The 20,213-nt window shown below is 33.5% G+C and overlaps 3 protein-coding genes across 4 annotated transcripts; 2 read left to right on the plus strand and 1 right to left on the minus strand.

The window, feature by feature from the left end:
- Nucleotides 1–1,994: 1,994 nt before the first annotated feature.
- LOC123923832 (MATH domain and coiled-coil domain-containing protein At3g58360-like) lies at nucleotides 1,995–3,644 on the plus strand. The gene is made up of 3 exons (XM_045976574.1): nucleotides 1,995–2,166; nucleotides 2,252–2,421; nucleotides 2,681–3,644. The coding sequence occupies exons 1-3, from the start codon at nucleotides 2,027–2,029 to the stop codon at nucleotides 3,388–3,390; spliced, it is 1,020 nt and encodes a 339-aa protein (XP_045832530.1). The 5' UTR covers nucleotides 1,995–2,026; the 3' UTR covers nucleotides 3,391–3,644.
- A 1,527-nt stretch (nucleotides 3,645–5,171) lies between these two features.
- On the minus strand, nucleotides 5,172–8,830 carry LOC123923833 (E3 ubiquitin-protein ligase CHIP). 2 transcript variants are annotated; one of them, XM_045976576.1, is made up of 8 exons: nucleotides 8,398–8,830; nucleotides 8,225–8,292; nucleotides 7,846–7,909; nucleotides 7,356–7,427; nucleotides 6,158–6,291; nucleotides 5,823–5,976; nucleotides 5,619–5,729; nucleotides 5,172–5,544 (listed from the first exon to the last, which is right to left on the minus strand). In XM_045976576.1, exons 1-8 carry the CDS (start codon nucleotides 8,503–8,505, stop codon nucleotides 5,419–5,421), a joined length of 837 nt encoding a protein of 278 aa, XP_045832532.1. In that variant the 5' UTR covers nucleotides 8,506–8,830; the 3' UTR covers nucleotides 5,172–5,418. The 2 variants fall into 2 exon arrangements, with proteins under 2 accessions (XP_045832532.1, XP_045832531.1); XM_045976575.1 differs by having other exon boundaries at nucleotides 5,619–5,732; nucleotides 8,398–8,784.
- Nucleotides 8,831–16,022: 7,192 nt separating this feature from the next.
- LOC123923835 (DNA-directed RNA polymerase II subunit 4) lies at nucleotides 16,023–19,522 on the plus strand. Its single transcript, XM_045976577.1, has 7 exons — nucleotides 16,023–16,122; nucleotides 16,249–16,326; nucleotides 16,868–16,976; nucleotides 17,342–17,419; nucleotides 17,954–17,987; nucleotides 18,110–18,178; nucleotides 19,155–19,522. The coding sequence occupies exons 2-7, from the start codon at nucleotides 16,278–16,280 to the stop codon at nucleotides 19,230–19,232; spliced, it is 417 nt and encodes a 138-aa protein (XP_045832533.1). The 5' UTR covers nucleotides 16,023–16,122; nucleotides 16,249–16,277; the 3' UTR covers nucleotides 19,233–19,522.
- The last annotated feature ends 691 nt before the right edge of the window (nucleotides 19,523–20,213 follow it).

Consider the following 20,213-nt stretch of genomic DNA (forward strand, 5'->3'; position numbering starts at 1 on the left):
CTGCGTCACTTTTTATTTTCAACATTTCTTCATTTTCGATTTCTAATGTAAATTTCGTTTCTTGCAGCAATTCATTCATAATCAATCCCCTTTCTCAAAATCTTGACGAATCTTCATAGCTTTCAAACCTAACAGGTATACCTAATCTTCAAAGCGATTATTTTTACATGTGCATTCTATGTTGTTAATAAAATGTCTGATACGATAAGCTTTTTTGATGCACGTTGGATATGAATCCATCGTCAAATCAGTGTCATTATGGCAGTTTATAATTTATCCTTTATGTGTGACACAATGTAGTAATTCAATTTAGTAACGTTAGTGAGTTTTATTAAAATTCTATAATTATTAAATGTTTAATTTTTAGGATCTTTTGTTGTAATGCATTTAGGCTTTATGCGTCAACAAAAAAAAAAAAGTATTTTTTACAAATTTCTAACATGAAATAAAAAAATTAGAGGTTAATTTAAAAATCATATCTAATTCTTTCAGAAGAGGTTTTGTTCTAAATTGAAGTTCAGAAACATTGTGTTTTCGAGGCATTGTCTGTTTTAGGATTTGTGTGAGTCCTGACAGTTTTTTCATTTGTAAAAGTCGTTGAGTTAAGGAGTGTGAGTATTGTTTATAAACTACCATTACCATTAGTCTCGATTTCCAAACAATGGGAGACTTTTTGGTGTGCTGTAATAGTAGCTCCTAGTTGATGCTAAGGGGCTATTGGGTTTGTCAACCTGAGACTGGCATAGCTTCGACCCCAATTTGGCGTGCTAATATTTTGAGCTCAAGTCCACAACACTGCTTAAGATATTGTCTCCTTTAGATTTTGTGTGAACCCTCACAGTTTTGTCATTTTTAAAAGGTGTCCCGTTGGGTTGAGGAGTGTGAGTGTTGTATGATAACTACTTTTAAATTAGTCTCAATTTTGCGAGAATTTTTGGTGTACCAGAACAAGGTTTTTTTTTTTTGCCATTTGAATGTGTCAACATGTTAAATGAGATTAGTCAAAAGCTAGCTCATAAGGTGAATATCGAAACATATATTCATTACGCAACCTATGAAACTTGACAATGTGGGAATCAAACACAACTTCAATAATATATATCCTATCTAGTTTTATATTAGTTGTGTATATATACTATATTATGTCATATCTTATATCGATATGTTCCTATTCTGTCAATCAAATGAGCCTTAAATGTATTGTAAGTTATAATTGTATTCAGTCAATTTGACCTACCAAGTCAATCTTGGCTTTGTAGCATAAATTGTATACATAAATTTAGTTTCCCACTTTGTTATTGAGATGCTCTTTAGTATTTCATGTTCTATTCATAGTTTTTTAATTTAATTTGAAACTATGATTATGCTGTTTGAGAATTTGATTAGCTATCATCATCTGTTTGACAAATCACCATGTCAGATGATTTTTGTCACTTTAAATAATTGGAGTTCATTTATGTAATATGGTATGAGTCTCTCTAAATTCTTCCACCTAAAGTGCTTATCACTAGCAGGTAAAGTAATCTTCAAATTTATAGAGGAATTGATCAAAATGGATCATTTGGGGTTGGAATCCAATTCAATTCTCAAAAGAATTGGAAGGCTATCCAGGAGAGACATAGACACAAATGCTCCAGTTTTCAACAATAAATAAATTATAATTTAGGTAAAATATTTAAAATAAATATTTGCGTCTATCTCTCTTCTAATAGAACCGTCCATTTCTTTTGAGAAATGGATAGATCACAGCTCGATCAATTGGAGTACATCCATATATAGCATAGTTTGTTCGTATGAATATAGATTAGTACATGATGAATTTGTTGTTACAACAGGAAAGCTAAAACTCAACTGCATCATACATTATAACTAATGTAATGATCTACAGTTAGTTGACGAGTTATACATTCAAAATTTAAAATACAAGGATCATGTTGACCGATTAAAGGATTTTTCTTCGTACTTTGTAAATTAATATAATTCTTTGTCTATAGTGTTGGAGTTGAAGCTGTTAGGTTGTTGAGAGATGGAGAATCAAAACACAAAGGGTAAAGAATTTGAGAAATCCCCTTGGAAGAATGACCAATTCACATGGAAGATTAATAACTTCTCTAAATATGATTCTAAGACGTACTCAGAGAGTTTCGTCCTCAGTGGCTTTCCATGGTTGGTGCATGAGTGAATTCTAGTTTACTACATACGTATATGTCATCGTTGTCATGTTTTTTAATGTTTTGGATATTGTTTTCAGGCGGATTATTATGTATCCAAAAGGGAACAAGAACAGCTTAGGTTACTTGTCATTATCAATTTATTTGGATATTAGTGAAATTGATAATTTTCGTAAGGAGTGGAGAAGATATGTTAATCTTGAGTTGTCTGTTACTAATCAAAGCATTGGCTCGCTCACAATTGTAAAAGGTGTGTTTCATAATCACAATCAGTTTTACATTTTTGGTATAAAACACCATGGCATCTGTTAATTATGTTAATATTTGATTGAAAATTGCATCCTATATGAAGACTTGGTGCAACTGATAAGTCTTTTGTGATGAAATTTCCTCAATTTTGTGATTGAGCATGTAAATGACTTCATACGCGATACATCCATTTATTTTCCTTTATATAAATTATTATTCGTTAATCATCAAACTCAATTAACACTTTATGTATCTATCAGAAACTGAACAGGAGTTCAAATCAAGTAATCATTATTGCTGGAGTGTCGACAAGTTCATACATTTGGATGAACTTCGCAACTCTTGGAATGGGTTTATTGTGAATGATACTCTTATTATTAAAGCTCGGATTACTTCTGTCAAAGATCGGTTTTATAAAAGACTGAAAGTCGATGAAGAAGTTAGTGAGACAGAAAGTTCACCAGCACAACCAATTTCTGTCATGGAAAACTCTACGATGCCCTCATGTGACAATTTAGTCGATTTCAAGGGTTTAGGCAGAATAGAAAAAGAATTTGTTCCCCTGCTAGAGGAAGTATGTTCACAGCATCCCTCGCTTGTTGACAACCAAAGGAAGAGAAAACGTACTCCTCGGTTTACAGAATGGGCATTCACAGCATTAGGTCGAGTTCTACATTTTCTAAACACTAAAACGGTGAAAGATATGAATGAAGATGGTTGTCATAATCTCCAAATTTTATGGGAAGAACTTGAGACTGTTGGTTTTGACTTGTCCTGGTTGGAGCCTCATTTTCAATCTGCAATGAGTAAGAAAAATTATGTTCAGAAATATGAAAATGTGAAAAAGCTGAGGAAGAATGTAGCTACTCTAGAGAGGAATCTTGCAAAGGCAAGAAAACAGTTGGTTGAAGCAGAAAAAGGCTTTGTTGAGAAGGATTTGGATGCTAAACTAGGATATGGAGCACCCTAGACTTGTGTTATTTCTTAAACATGCACTTTTTTTTGCAGCTAAACTAGGTTATTAAGCACCCTAGACTTGTGTGTTTTTTTTTTTTTTTTTGTTGACAAAGTGTTGTTTCTTAAATATGCACTCTTTTGCAACTAATCTAGGTTATGGAGCACCCTAGACTTATGTTATTTATTTTATCTATGTTTATTAAACATGCACTTCTTGATGATTTTTTTTAATTATATAAAATATTTACCTGGGTATGCTTTGAATTTCATTTTTACTCATCATTTTAATTAGTATGAATCAAACTGACCAAGAATTGTTCCCACCAAGAACATGAAGTTTGTTTTTACTCATCGTTTTAATCAGTATGAATCAAACTGACCAAAAATTGTTCCCACCAGGAACATGAAGTTTGTATATAAAACTGATAATTTTAGACTAAAACCCGTAACATGTGATGATGTGAATTGAATTAGGTGTTTTTAAAATTACAACTCAAAAGTGTGACATAATGTGAATTGAATTATGGGAGTTTTTAAAAAACTTGTAAAAATCAATGCAATTAATTTTGGCTTTACTAGAGTTTTCAAAACTGATTTATGCATATATTAATTACTTTTAAACTATAAATATGTCTTACTTTAGCACTAACATGTCATCATAAAATACTTTGAAATTTCCCTTAGTAATAGATCTTAATTGAATATTTTTAGTCATGGCTACATTCCACACCTTTAGTATGTTACTTGTATCAATTATTTGTTTTGCTATGTTAGTTGAAAATGGGATTTCATCTCCCATTAAAAATGATTATGCAGAGAGACCAATTTCATCTTATGAAAAATATTTGAACAATTGTGCAAAGAAATTATTCCCACTATGTGGTGAAGAGGTTTTTTTTAGTGTATTTATTGGTAATCAAAAAGTTAGCAAAACTTGTTGTTTGTTACTTGTCAAAGAAATGGGACATCGTTGCCATGTTGACATGACAAGATATATTTTGGAATCTCCAAAATACAAAGCAAACAAAGTTTCAATTTTGCAAAGGAGTGAGAAAGTTTGGAATGGTTGTGTTTCTGTTTTTTGATCACATTTCTCCTATAGTATGATCTGTTGATCCTAATATTCAAGGTTTTGATTCATGCTAGGAGCTTTGGAGTTTAGCTATGTCATTAATAAAATAAGAGCTGATTTATCTTGTATTAACAACTTTGAGGTAAGTTTGTCTGGCGACATACGAACATGATTGCTGACTCACTTGCGAGTGGCAGTTATTTCTTGAACTAGTTAGCCATGTTTGAGTTATGAATTATGATTCTTGTATTGAATCTTTGTGATTAATGAGAAAAGTTAAGTTTGTATCCTTCAAACTAATAGTAACCCCCTTTTTGGAATGATGTTTTATATTGATCAAAAGATCACATATTTGAATATACTATATTATAATTTTTATCTTTAATTTATGACTTTCTTATTGACACTACATATTCTTGCCACCAACCATTGATAGTGTCCCTTATTGTGTCAAATTCAATCTCCTCAATTTTGTTGTTATTAACCCTTCAATGACATGTTAATACGAGCATCACAATTTATCAGAGATGAGAAGATGTCATGACATTAAAAATAAGGAAGGAGAGGGGAAGACTTTGGAGAGATTATTTTTCTTTACAACACAGAATTCTCTTAGTTTGAGGGAACACAATATATCAAAGGAGGATTTTGAAGGACTTAGATAAATCCTTCAAATTCATATATGTTGTTATAATACTCTCGAAAACGGAAACACAAGCAAATTGGCCAAACTAATTAGTTTGATAGTCATTTCTAAGCATATGAAATGGTAAGTTTCACCAGACAATTGCATGTATACACAAATTGAGTAGACTACTATTTACACAAAATGTCAAAAGTCAAAACCTTATATGTACACTTCATAATAAGATGGACTTAGCATATCGAATTAGCCACATTTGCATTCTGCTGCATTTGCTGAACAAACAAAATCTGCCATGAACTGTTAATTTTCAACTTAATCCTTTGCTAATCTATCTTGTACGCCCATCCATGCTTTTCCAAGTATTCCTCGACGGCTTCCTTAATGGCCAAATTTGGTACTAGCTGTGATGAATCAAGTGGTTCCCTCGTGATCGGATCAAATCCACCCACCTATGACAAGACTGATTAAACAAGTGCACGAGAAAATTTTCGATATAGACAATGAAATGCGCAAAACATGTTACCTTCTGAAGATGCTCAAGAATCACTGCCCTCTCATATGTAAGTCCACTTGGAGTGATTACAGGATCATGAAAAATATCAAGTGTTATTCTACAGCATAGATAATCTGGCACCTGCTAGATGATTCAACAAGCCAATTTGGGTGATTAATAACATATTAATTACTTGTTGAATCTATAATCTAAAAAGCAAAGTGAAGTAGACACCTCAGAAGGCGTGTCATCCTCTGCAGCTTTTTTGAAGACTGTTTCTAAAGCCTCCAAATGTTTCAAATGGGAAGTTGTAGCATCATCAACAAATCCTTCCATCTCAGAGACTCCGAGAAAATGTTTTTCCTTTAGAGCAGACTCACAAGCTTCTCTGAGACACAAATACATATTGCGATAAAAACACTTTACATGATAACACAATATATTCATTAACAAATAAATAGTTGAGACTTGGCTGAAGAAAACTATGCAGTAGTTAATAATTAATGATTAATAACAAATACAATTGAGACAACTGATCAGCAATTGAGACAATCACCAGAAAAACATACTTTAAGCTCTGCAATTCCCATGATCGTTGGGACGAAGAACGTTCCCACTCTTGGTATTTTGCCTTTGCGAGCACTTGCCATATTTCTTCTACCATATAGCCCTTTGGATTGGCCCCTCTCCCAAGATTCAAAGCCTTAATTATGACCACAAACAACCATAGATTCATCATTTACTTGAAAAATAAGGGTAAGTGTCAATGTTAAAATCTCATAAAAATGTATCACAGTAAATCAGCAGGGAAGTTGATACCAACTATGTGACAATAAAAATGAAAGAAGAACTGTGTCCCCTTAACAGCTCAAGAGTAATGTAATATTCTCAAACAAACAGTTTCTTCTTTCACGTTTAAAATAAAGTGAAAAAACAAAAGTAAAATTGGGAAATGAAAAAGAAAGCAAATCCATAGTGTGAACCCAAGCAAACAAATATTAGGAATGAGTGCCAAACTATCCCTTCCATAAAATTCATGGATCCCCCAACACCATCACTTATCTTTTGTTTATCAAGTTTCAACCTAACAGAACTGAACATGGCACCCATTATTAGTATTACTAAAAGAAATTAGGGTGACCGGCGAGTTTATGAATCAGAGAGATGAAGAGATGGAAAAGCCTCCATGCCCCGAGGCAAAACTTTGGCTTAAAATTGGTTCAAATTTCCCTTTTAGTGTGGAAGAAAATAGGAGCGACTGGAAAGTGTATGAATTAGTAGGTTAGGGTTGTACTGGCAATAATACACTACTACTTGACCTCTTTAGAATTACAAACCACGACCCGTCAGTTGGTATTATGTATAATATCACCATTCGCCAGACCATATCAATCTGATATTACTGAGAGGTCCCTTTCTAGGTTTACCTCATTCCCTACCAATACAGCAAAAGACGCAACAGGAAAATTATGAGCCTTAAACAACTTAAGATTCATTCAAAATGACACCAGTGAAATGAAAATGCAAGTAGTAAATTGCGGAATAAGATACCACATCTAATCACATGATTGTATTATATCTTAATATCTTCTTTCTGGTTATCCTACAACATTTGTCAATTGCACGAAGTTCTTAAATGCAAAAATTCACAAACAGAAGAGTAAGGATTAATCATACTATGAAGCACCATATAATATATCGTAACATATATAGCAAATTAATAGACATGCATGAAACACAGAAAAAGGGTGTTCAATGACTACAAACCCTTTCCAATTCTTTGATTCCTTTCGTAAGTTCTTTTTTCTCTAGCAACGCAAGACCCAACATATAGTGTGCCTGAAATATATACAAAAAAGAGATTCAGCTGGAAACAAGATAATCAAAACAAAGCACAAAGATGCAACCATTTTACAAGATTAACTAGAGCAGTAAATATAAGATAAAATGAGAAACGCTTTCACAAAGCCAGTGGTTTCACCAAACTCTGGATATCGCTTCAACAAACAATTACTGTATCCGTGGATTAAATTTGATATAGAATCTCCTTCTAAAACTAACTCAAAATAAGACATATACACACATGGTAGTTAATGTATTAGATCCCCCAAAGTAAACATTCCCTAAATGTGCAAACAAACTCATTCAAAATGACAGACAAGATGCCTAACCAATGAATGAAGACATTGAATCAAACCATGTGTGAGACAAAAGGAATTACAAAATTACAAACAGATCAATCACAATTCACAATAACCTTAACCGAATTGCTGTCCAGCTGAATTGCCCTTCTACAGTCTTCCTCAACCCTCTCCCAATCACTACAAACCAAACACAACAAAAACATGGCTTTCAAAATCCGGGTCGAGTCGCGACTACATAAAAATAATAACTTCAAATTGCACTTGCAGACAAATGAGGTTAATGTATGCTACATAAAACCAACCAAATCACAATTTTTGGCCAAAATTTCAATTGCAGACAGAAATGAAAACCCTAATAATAAACAACCACAATCCCAATTGCAGACAGAAATTAAAACCCTAATAATAACCCAAAATCCCAATTGCATTCCAAAATCAAAAACCCTAAAAAAAAAATACCCAAAGGAGAAACAAAATCCATAAAAAACATACTTGCGCTTGAGATGGCACAGAGCACGATTCGTAAAATAAACCGGAACATTAGGGCAAAGCGTAATTGCCTAAAAATCAAAAACAAAACAAACCCAGATAAGAAACTGAATAAAGTTTTGATCTTTGCGATGAAAAAATAAAAGGGTTAGTTAAAAGAGAAACATTTGGAAAACCTCAGTGTAAGCATCGATGGCGGCACCAAAACGGCTTTTTTTGAAGTAATGGTTACCGTCGTTTCTTAACAGCTCCGCTTGTTTCACCACCGAAGCGTTTGGCGCCATTTGGTTAGTCCCTCTTTGTTTCTCAGTATATCTAATGGTTGTATCTATATGTATGAATTGTTATGGGAATATGAATGAATGAAAATGTATGGAAAAGAGAGAGAATGAGAATGGAAATGGGGAAAGTTCGATGGAAAGAAAAAGGGAGAAGAAACGGAGAGTACCGAGAAGGTAACGAGTTTTTGGAAAAGGACGATTAGTTCTTGACTCGTTATTTTCTATCGATAAATCACACACACGACACGAGAAAGGAAATTGTTTTGTTTTTGGTTCGTAAGTAATAATAATGGCTTTAAATTCGTCAATATGTAAGACTTTTCTTGTCTTCGTTTGCACAGACAAAATCATGATTTATTTCGTGGGACATCTGAGTTTAGCTCATTTAATAGGGACATTATATTATGTGTAGAGTCGGGATTTGGACTCTGGACACTTCAGTCGTTTATCTTTGTGAATTTTTTACTATTTAACAACTAGAAAAAACAATTTAATGATAAATAGTTGATCTATACTATCATGTTTTTTTAAAAAAAAAAAACTCCTGATATACAATTTTTTTGTTACAAACTCCTGGTATACAATTAGTTTGGTTAATAACTTAATAGAGTCATGAATGATATATGCAAATGGTATAGTTTAAACACAATATTTTTCACTTTTTAAGGTAAATTTCTAATCACAAAATTATCTAACCAGATTTTTTTTTTTAAAATAAAGGTTATTTATATTGGTTTTAATTCAAAACTGATTTTTGTTATGGCAGTTATTTTTCTGTTTTCATAGTTAGTTGTAGTTTGTTATACTTTTCTATTTTGGTTGTTAGATTAGTTATGATAAGAGGGAGGTTGAATAACTTGGAGTCCAAGTAACAACTAGCCCACCACTTGTTGTATATAAACCCCTTTTGTGATTAATAAAATTGACTCCTTTTCTTTTAATCATTCTTCTCATAAAAAGTTTGTTATTCAATTCTCCAAATCTTCTTCTTAGTTGTTTCTCTTTGTTTGGAATATCTCCAACAAAGTGGTATCTAGAGCATTGTACGATTCAAGGGACCTTGATCAAGATTGATCAAGACTTGATCTTTTTTTACAATCCTTCTGGTGTTGAAAGATTCATAGGTTGAAGGTGTATTCAACCATGGCTGGAAACAATAATTTCCATGCAAACTTACCAGTTTTTGATGGAAAGAATTGGGATATGTGGGTTAAGCAAATGAAGGTGATTTTCACTTTTCAAGAGGTGTTTGATCAAGTGAATGCAGAGATTGCTGAACTCCCAGCCAATGCAACTGAAGAACAAAGAACAACTTTCAGAGAAGCAAAGAAGAAAGATAACAAAGCCCTGTTCCTCATTCACCAGTGTATTGATTCCAAAGTCTTTGAGAAGATTGCAGATGCAGAAACTTCAAAGGCTGCTTGGGATATCTTGCAGAAAAGCTATGGTGGTGATGCTAAGGTAAAGAAAGTAAAATTACAAGCATTGAAGAGGCAATATGAACTGCTAGAGATGAAGAATGATGAAAAGGTTGTAGATTACTTCACAAGATTAGTGACTCTCACTAATCAGATGAAGAATTGTGGTGATACTCTTGAAGAACAAGAAAAGGTTGAAAAGGTACTTAGGACTTTAACTTCAAAATTTGATCACATTGTGGTGACAATTGAAGAGACAAAAGACCTAAGTGAAGTAAAGATTGAAGATCTGCAGAGTACTCTTGAAGCTCATGAGATGAAGCATGGTGAGAGAGACCATGGCAAAGATGATGAGCAAGTTCTTTTAGCCAAATTCAAGAAATTTCAGAATAACAAAAAGAATTGGCAAAAGAAAAAGAAAGAGTTCAAGAAAGACAAGGACAATGATGAAGATAAGCCTGAACCCTCTAATGGAGGAGGAGGGAAACAAAAGAAACAATTCAAGAAGAAAACTACAGACAAGAGCCACATACAATGTTACAATTGCTCAAAGTTTGGTCACTATGCAAATCAGTGTATGGCATCAAAGAAGAACAAAACTCAGCAAGGTGATGAAGAGGCAAATGTTGCAGAGAACACAGACTCAGATGATGATGATGTAAGTTTCATGGTGACAATCACTGATGAAATTGCAGGATCAATGGAGTGGTATTTTGATACAGGGTGTTCAAATCATATGACAGGCAACAGAAACATCTTGACTGATTTTGATAAATGTGTCAATACAAAGATCAAACTGACAGATAGCAATTCCATTGATGCAAAGGGAATTGGCAATGTGGTTATTCAAAGGAAGAATGGCAAGAAGTGTGTCATTGAAAATGTTCTATATGTGCCCAGCATGAAGTGTAATTTGATGAGTGTTGGTCAATTACTTGACAAAGGATTCAAAGTTTATTTGGAAGATGGAGCATTGCAGCTGCTTGATTCAAAGAGAAATTTGATCCTAAAGTCAGCACAGAGCAAGAATAGAACATTCAAGACACAATTGAGAGCCATTGAGTATGAATGTTTGACTGCAACCACTAAGAGCAATGACAGTGAACTATGGCACAAAAGGTATGGACATTTGAATTTCAAAAGTTTGTCAAAATTGAATTCAAAGAATATGGTGTTAGGTCTACCTAGTGTTATAGCTCCTGTAGAGACTTGTACTACTTGCTTATTGGGAAAACAACCAAGAGATTCATTCAAAAATTATCTACCAATGAGATCCAGTGATGTGTTGAATATTGTACATTCAGATATTTGTGGACCTATAGATGTGTTATCTACTGGTGGAAACAAATACTTTATTACATTTGTAGATGAATTCTCTAGAATGACTTGGTTGTATCACATTAAGGCTAAGAGTGATGCCTTTGATGCGTTCAAGAAGTTCAAAGCACTGGTTGAGAAGCAAAGTGGCAAGTCAATTAAAGTGTTGAGAACTGATGGTGGAGGTGAGTATACATCCACAGAATTTGAGAATTTCTGTACAGAGCAGGGTATAATTCATGAAGTTACAGCACCATACACTCCTCAACACAATGGTCTTGCAGAGAGGAGAAATAGAAGTATACTCAATATGGCAAGGAGCATGGTCAAGCAGAAGCAATTACCCAAGAGATTCTGGGCTGAAGCAGTGTCTACTGCAGTGTATCTACTCAATAGATGTCCAACTAAGAGATTAAATGAGAAGGTTCCAGAAGAGGTATGGTCAAAGAGTAAACCAAGTGTGGCACATTTGAAAGTATTTGGCTCCCTATGTTACAAGCATGTGCCTGATGCAAGAAGAAAGAAACTGGATGACAAAAGTGAAGCTATGATATTTGTAGGATATCACAGAACTGGTGCTTATAGGCTATACAATCCTATCACTAACAAAGTCGAAATCAGCAGAGATGTGAAAGTCTTAGAAGATGAAAATTGGGATTGGAAGCAGAAATCTTCATCTAAGAAAACTTATGCAGTGGACTTAGATGATGGATTAAATGTCAACAATGAACCTGTCACATTTGTCAATCAAAATCAAGGAGCTATCAGTGATGAGGAGATGCACACATCAAGTGATGATGAGGATGCAAATTTGCCACCAAGACCTCAGAGACAAACTCAATTACCTAGAAGATTGGCTGATTGTGAGATGCTGCAAGACAATGCAGTCAACAGTGAAGGTGATATTGTTCATTATGCAATGCTTGCAAATACTGAACCTATTAATGTGAGTGATGCATTAATGAGTAAGGTTTGGTTAGAAGCAATGAATGAAGAGTTGAAGTCTATTGAGAAGAACAAGACATGGGAATTGTGCATGCTACCAACAGACAAGAAAGCAATTGATGTCAAATGGGTGTACAAAGCCAAGCAAAATCCTGAGGGTAAAGTAATAAAGCACAAAGCAAGGCTTGTGGCCAAAGGATTTCTGCAGAAGCAAGGTCTAGACTATGATGAAGTATTCTCACCAGTTGCAAGACATGAAACTATCAGGTTAGTGATTGCCTTAGCATGTAGTAGAAGATGACCCTTATTCCATTTAGATGTGAAATCAGCATTTTTAAATGGACCCTTAGAGGAAGATGTTTATGTGAAGCAACCTCCAGGATTTGAATTAAAGGGTAAAGGAGATAAAGTACTTAAACTACATAAAGCACTGTATGGTTTAAAACAGGCCCCTAGAGCATGGAACAAGAGAATTGACAGCTTTCTTGCTATGCAAGGTTTCAAAAAATGTAGTGTTGAGTATGGAGTTTATATGAAATGCAGTAATGACAATCATATGGTGATCATATGTTTGTATGTTGATGATCTGTTAGTGACAGGTAGCTCACCAATAGATATTGAAAATTTCAAATCTCAAATGAAGAATGAATTTGAAATGACAGATTTGGGGAAACTAACATACTTCTTAGGAATGGAACTGTTAGATACTCCTAAAGGAATGATGTTGCATCAAGCAAAATATGCTAGTGAAATCTTAAAGAAATTTGAGATGCTTGAGTGCAATTCATCTATTACACCTGCAGACACAAAACTGAAGAATGAAGAAGATGGAATTGGTGATACAGTGGATCCAACCATGTTCAGACAATTGATAGGTTCATTGAGATATTTGTGTCAAACAAGACCAGATATTAACTATGCAGTTGGTTATGTAAGCAGGTTTATGAGCAAGCCTTTGAAATCTCACTTCTTAGCTGAAAAAAGAATTCTGAGATACATCAATGGCACAGTCCACTATGGTGTTCTATTTCCATATTCTAATGACATCACAAAATTGGAATTGGTTGGTTTCTCTGATGCAGATTGGTGTGGAGATAAAGTTGAGAGAAAGAGCACAAGTGGATACATATTCAAATTTCAAAATGCACCAGTATCATGGTGTTCTAAGAAGCAGTCAGTCATAGCTCTCTCAAGCTGTGAGGCTGAATATGTAGCAGGATCTATGGCTGCTTGTCAAGCAAATTGGCTGCAATCACTACTCAGTGAGATGAACATAATTGACAACATTACTGTTGTGTTGAAGCTTGACAACAAATCATCAATTAACCTTGCCAAGAATCCAGTCAGTCATGGCAAGAGCAAACATATTGAAACTAGGTTTCATTATCTTAGAGACCAAGTGAACAAAGGAAAATTGAATCTGGAGTATTGTTCTACCAACAATCAACAAGCTGATATTTTGACTAAGGCAGTGAAGAGGGATCAATTTCTCAAGCTCAGAAGAGAAATGGGAGTTGTTAGCTTTGACAGTTTGAATTAAGGAGGAGTATTGGTTTTAATTCAAAACTGATTTCTGTTATGGCAGTTATTTTTCTGTTTTCATAGTTAGTTGTAGTTTGTTATACTTTTCTATTTTGGTTGTTAGATTAGTTATGATAAGAGGGAGGTTGAATAACTTGGAGTCCAAGTAACAACTAGCCCACCACTTGTTGTATATAAACCCCTTTTGTGATTAATAAAATTGACTCATTTTCTTTTAATCATTCTTCTCATAAAAAGTTTGTTATTCAATTCTCCAAATCTTCTTCTTAGTTGTTTCTCTTTGTTTGGAATATCTCCAACAATTTAAACTTTTTTTCAATGACTCTAACTATTATCTAACACGGTTTTACATTCTCCTACCTAAAAAAAAAAATACTTGGATGAGATAGTAAGAGATTACATTTAGAGGCTAGTGGTGATTGGTGCCGAGATATCATGGTCAAAAAAAGGGTAACAGATGGACAATTAAATTTTGGCAAGATACTTGGTTGGATCCGAGGCCGTTACATGAAGTGTTTCCAAGACTACATTTGATATCTCTACAACAAGACTCATTCATCGATAGTACGGGGGAACGGGCTAATGAGGACTAGATTTGGGATTTAGGGTGGAGGAGAGTTTTTTTTTGTGTGGGTGGAAGAGTTGGTTGAAGAGTTGAAAAGACTTATGAATGAAGTCAAACTATCAAAGGAAGATGTTTGGAATTGCTTATTAGGGAATGGTAGCCCCTACATAGTGAAAGAGGGGCAGACGTTTCTTTGTGAGAATTTCCTTCCAATGTTTGATCTATCTAATGATTTTTGTGTTGTAATGAAGAAATTGTGGGATAGTAAGGCACCATCGAAAGTTATCACCTTCTCCATGACAATTAATGTTCAGGTGGTTGCCTACAAGTGTAAATCACGTCCACAAAGGCGTGATTGCTACAAATGAGGAAACACATTGTGTTTGGTGCTCTGATCTTCCCGAATCGAAAATCCATCTATTCACAAATGACTACACTGTGGCGTTGCGAAACTGGGTTTGATCTTCCAGAAACACTGTGGCGGTTTGGATAGAAATCTACGGCTAACTTGTAATTTCAGATTGTGCTGTCAGGTGATATTGTGGAAAGCAAAAAATACATGTATTTTTTAGGGGAAGCTTATGTCTTTGTGTGACATTGTGGTAATTTTTTGTTATTCTCGTTCTGTATACTTTCGATTGATAGCTACCAGAAATATTATTGGAGGAGTCAGAGTTCAAACTCGAAATTTTCTACTTCTCCACACTTTAAAGTGTGTCAGTCTTGACTACACTACTTGACAAAAAATCTGACGACTAAATTGAGTAGCTAAAACCAATTTCAAGAATCAAAATGACTAATAAAATAGATCATTGTCAATGTGATTACAATATTGATACTTATATAAAGAGATCAAATTTTGCAAACGAGTAGGATCACTCAATTTTCCAAAAGAAATAGAGATTTTCATTATTAAAGAGTAAAATATTTTAGTTTTTAAGCGCTTAAAATTGAATTTATCTTTTTAAAGAACGAAATTGAGTTACAAATGAACCCAATACTGTAAAATTTTTAACGCATTCCATATACTATTGATCATTGGATTAAAATCAAACACTTTAAATTTTAAATATTTTTTAAAAAAAATATCAATTGTTAGTTGATTCAGTAGTGATTGACGATTGACTTAATAGAGAGGATCACGGTTCGATCCCCAGCAACTGCGATCGGGAGGGAGTTGAAACCAGTCAATGTACCTTCGAACCAAATTAAACAGTACAATACATCGGCTTATCAAAAAAAAAAAAAAAACGGTACAATACATCGGATACTGGTGGTGCAAACCAAAAGGAATTTTTTATTTTTAAAATAAAATCTATACTGAAATCTAAGACCATCTCCAATGGTGTGTACTTATTTTTTTAAGTACTAGTACCTAATAGGTACTCCCATTGGAGCAAAACACAAAGAATACCTAATAGGTACTGGTTCTACAATAAGAAATGGTACCTATTTTGTTTTTGTGAGTCTCATTTATAATGATGTATAGTTATTGGTGGAATGTGTTATTGGTGAGACTTATTTAGAACTTTTTAAGAGATTTGGGTTGGAGGGATTGAGTACTTGTTAGGTACTATTATTAAAAAATTATAAATAAGTGATGTGTACACATGAGGTCGAGTTAAGTACTCAAAAATGAGTATCTCCGTTGTGGATGCTCTAAACCGTTCAATTTTTTATTCAACAGTTATACACACACCATGAATACATCACGGTCCTTCAAAAAAAAAAATGAATACATCACGGTGCGTTTCTTTATAAACGAGGGAGCATTCTCTTAGCTCAAAGCTGAACGATACAAAACGCGCAACTTCTCTCACCGCTTTCATTCTGGTTAGTTAGTTCGTTCGTTGCACCGTTTTTTCTTCACATTCACAACACTTTTCTCTTACTCCGATTTATAATTTCTTCCAAATCTTATAATCACTGATTCTGTTCTGACCTAACTAAATTCACCAGAAGGAGTGTAATTCGTTATCTTCAAAATCATGTCTGGCGAAGAGGAAGAAAACGCCGCTGAGCTCAAAATCGGAGACGGTAATCTCAACCTCGTTTTTTGCCACAAATTCTTCACTTAAAGATTGATTTGATTCTTTCTTTGTGTACTACTTTGCTTGAATTTTGAAGAATTTCATATTAGAAAATTTTGTTGGAAAATTTCACGATCTTAAACCCTAATTATTCAATTAGGGATTCGTTGTGCAAATCATCTGAAAATATATTTAGTACTTAAACTGTAGTATACGGTTTTTGATGTTTGAGGTTTGAGCTATGGTGTTGAATGTTGATATAGGAATATGTTGCAAGTTAACGATTTATGTGTTTTATTTATAAATTCATGTTTATATTAGAGAAAATGAGATATGCGCAGTCATTGTAAACTAGTTTTACATTAGCAACCAATGAGAATCACGTATTTCATGATTTTTTGTAATGCAGTTGTAAACTGAGCTTATGTGTAATAAGATGAATTGTCAATGGATGTCGTGTCGGTGTAAAGTAGTTTTACATCGACAATGCACCTCCATTAAACTCGTTGAATTAACTTACTAAAGAAGTAGTTTTTCCCTTTTTCCAGAGTTTTTGAAAGCAAAGTGCTTGATGAACTGTGAAGTTTCATTAATTCTGGAGCACAAATATGAGCAGCTTCAACAGTCGTCGGATGATGCTGTGAATCAAGTTTCTCAGTGAGTTCAAATCCTTTATCAAAGTTCACGCGTTATTGTGTCATAAAGTTCATGCATACCATTTTTTATGCCCCGAAAAAACTTTTTGTTATAGGAATGAGGCATGCATTGGTTATGTTTAATGCCTCCAAGATCTTGTATTTTGATATAATTGCAGGAATAAGAGTTATGCTTTCATGTCTGCAACAGTAATAAGATGACATTAAATTTAAATAGTATGTACTTGAACTTGCCAATCCCAATTAATATATTTCCATGGTGAATTTGACACTGATGTCTGATGTTGAGATGGAAGAGGAGCAAAGACTGTTGCTGGTTGTAGTTTGCACATTATAGTAATTCTTTTTCCCTCTTTATTTTTTCAGGGTATTTGAAAAGTCATTGCAGTATGTGAAGCGTTTTAGCCGCTATAAAAATCCTGATGCTGTTAGACAAGTTCGAGAGTATCCTCCAAAACTTATCTGATGAACCTATTTTCTATTTCTCATCGTTTATATACTTCCAATCGAAATTGTGTTAGGGTCCATGTCATGTTAAAGGACTTTTGTACCTAATTGTTACAGAGAGAATTAGGGCTCATTTCCCATATTTCCTACTTTAATTTTCACTACAAATAATAAACATAAGAGAATTTAGATTCAATACTCTTCTCACCATTTTCTTTTACAAATTTTGAAACTAGACCTAGCCTTTTCAGTAATTTTGAAAATGTCAAAACATTGTTTTCATTGTTTCTAAAAATGCATTCTTTCTAGTTTCTTTTGCATATTCAATCTATCACAGTTGTTCACTACATCAGTGTTCCATTCCATCTCCTTGTTAGCAATTTAAAATGAACTTATATTTTTGAAAGTGAAAATGTGTTCAGAAAGTAAATGGGCCCTTAGTCTGCGTTAAATCCTTTTTTTATGAAGAGAATAATATGAAATTTGAAATTTCAAAGCCTTGCATCAGATTGTGATCTTAACTGACATAAGAATTCTTGCAAGATATCAGTTAGCTGAGTTTGAGGTAATATGCTTATTCCCTTCACAAATTCGGTCTAGGGATCAAGTGTTCACATTTTATTTAGATTAAAGAAAAGGAGTTAGTATTACAATATACAATTATCTGTTTCAATGGATTTATTGCAGCTGTGCGTCCTAGGAAATCTTTGCCCAGAAACTGTGGAAGAAGCTATTGCTATGGTTCCATCTATCAAGGTAGAAATAATTTGCCTCTCCTTTATGTAAAATTTTCCTTTTTGGGCGGGAAAGAGAAAGGATAATTTTTGGAAGGGTGGTGGTTGTGATTTTAGGCCAATTTTAAATGATTTCCATTCTTCCTTTCATGCTTGTTGAAAATGAATTAGGGAGGGAAATAAAGGCTTTAATAAAAGAAAATATGATGTTTTATAATTTTACCCTCTTGTAAAGTTCTATTAAAATTATATTGAGCTATTAAAACTGTGGTATTGTAAATTGTTTGATGTGGTCAATCCTATCTAGTAGGGAATAATTTTTTTTTTTATTTCAAAATTTTATTTTGATAAGCGAAGTTAGAAATGCCTACAAGTTATTAGGGCAATTAAATTTACAAAAATTCCCTTAATTTGAGAACTCATAAGTAAAAGCTGATTGCTTAAGGATTTTATTGGGTCACTATTTATTTTTGTTCTCCTGAATGGCATCTCACAAATTTTATTGTTTTCTTATCACTTATCCTGACCAGGATATATTCCATGTTGATGATTATGGTTTCATGTCATTTGTTTTAACCAGAATATATCCCATGTTGATCATGGTTCAAAAGTTTTTTTCTAACATATAGAATTAATGAAAAACTTTGTTTTTTGAGTTTTTGTTGTTCAATTGTAGTAAACTTTCCTCTAAATGGTTTTAGCCTTCGAAGGATTGATATGGTAATTGACATTTGAAACATTCTTGCACGCTTGCGTATTGTGATCTTAAAACAATAGGAGCAGGACTTTAAGATAAAAGAATAGGAGTAGGACTTTAAGACATGGTTAAGGTGCTATGCTTATTGATTTCCTATCTCACATGCGGGTTGTGGTCTTGACATTAAATTTTATGCTTTTGCTAGTGAGACGAGATAACATAGGCCTCTATTAAATTTACACAATATTTGTGTAATAACTAATACATCTTTTCTGTCATGTGTTGTTTTTTTAACATGCAGACAAGAGGACGGGCTCAGGATGATGAAGCAATTGAGAAGATGTTAAATGATTTATCACTGATTAAGAAATTTGAATAGTAGCTTTGTCCAATTCTCGAAAAACATGGTTATTCTGGCTATGTAATGTGAGTGGGTACCATATAACATGTCACTCGACTGCAAGCAATTGTGTTTTATGGTTATTACAGAACTCATCACAGTAATATAGCTACTTTACTTTGACTTTTATCAAGGAGGATTTGAAGAAATCCGTGATGATGCACGAGATTGTCTGTGACATGTTATACCGATGAAAAAACACGATTATTGTCTTGCTGTGTATTCTTCTATTCTTCTATGTATGTGAAAATTATACTTTTGCTGGCATACATTATCGTTTACATGTGAAAATTTCCCTAAAAATGAAATTTGATTTGTGTTTTTGATCCTTCCTCGAACTATAGACGCCATACACAAAAACTATATTTTGTCTAGTCTTTCACTTCAATTTAATGTTGTATTTCACGATATCAATTTCACAAGTGTAAGGTATTATTCAACCAATTTTGTTGATCGTGTAAAAAAAATCTAAAAGATGGAAGAGTTTATTTAGTGAAAAATAAAAACCAAGAATTTTATGCTTTCCAATGCATAGAGTGGATGAAAAGTTTCAGGAATTCAATGCTGAGAATACTCGGTAGACAGTATCCTCAATTCTGTACTTTGAGGCATGTGATTCTTGCTACTAAGGTATCTTTTGTAACAAATGAGTAAGTTTTATAAGTACAACTCAAATGATAAAAGACTGCAGATATATTTGATTTGTTGAAGCTGGTGAGTTTGATCCTACAATTCTCACTAGGACAATCTTACAAGAGTGGTTGGTAGTCAAACCATGTTCTATTAGAGTTTTTTTTTTTTTTTTTTTTTTGAATCATTTTCTATTAGAGTTGATGAAACAGGTAGGTTTAAGATATAATCTTACAAAACTCGTTTGTAGTCAATCCTGAAATAGGAAATTAATGTGAGTATAACAAACATGAAACAAAGTTGAAATTAATTTCTAATGCTTATTATATT

This window comes from Trifolium pratense, linkage group LG4 (genome assembly GCF_020283565.1).
Source record: "Trifolium pratense cultivar HEN17-A07 linkage group LG4, ARS_RC_1.1, whole genome shotgun sequence".
NCBI classification, from domain to species: Eukaryota; Viridiplantae; Streptophyta; class Magnoliopsida; order Fabales; family Fabaceae; genus Trifolium; species Trifolium pratense.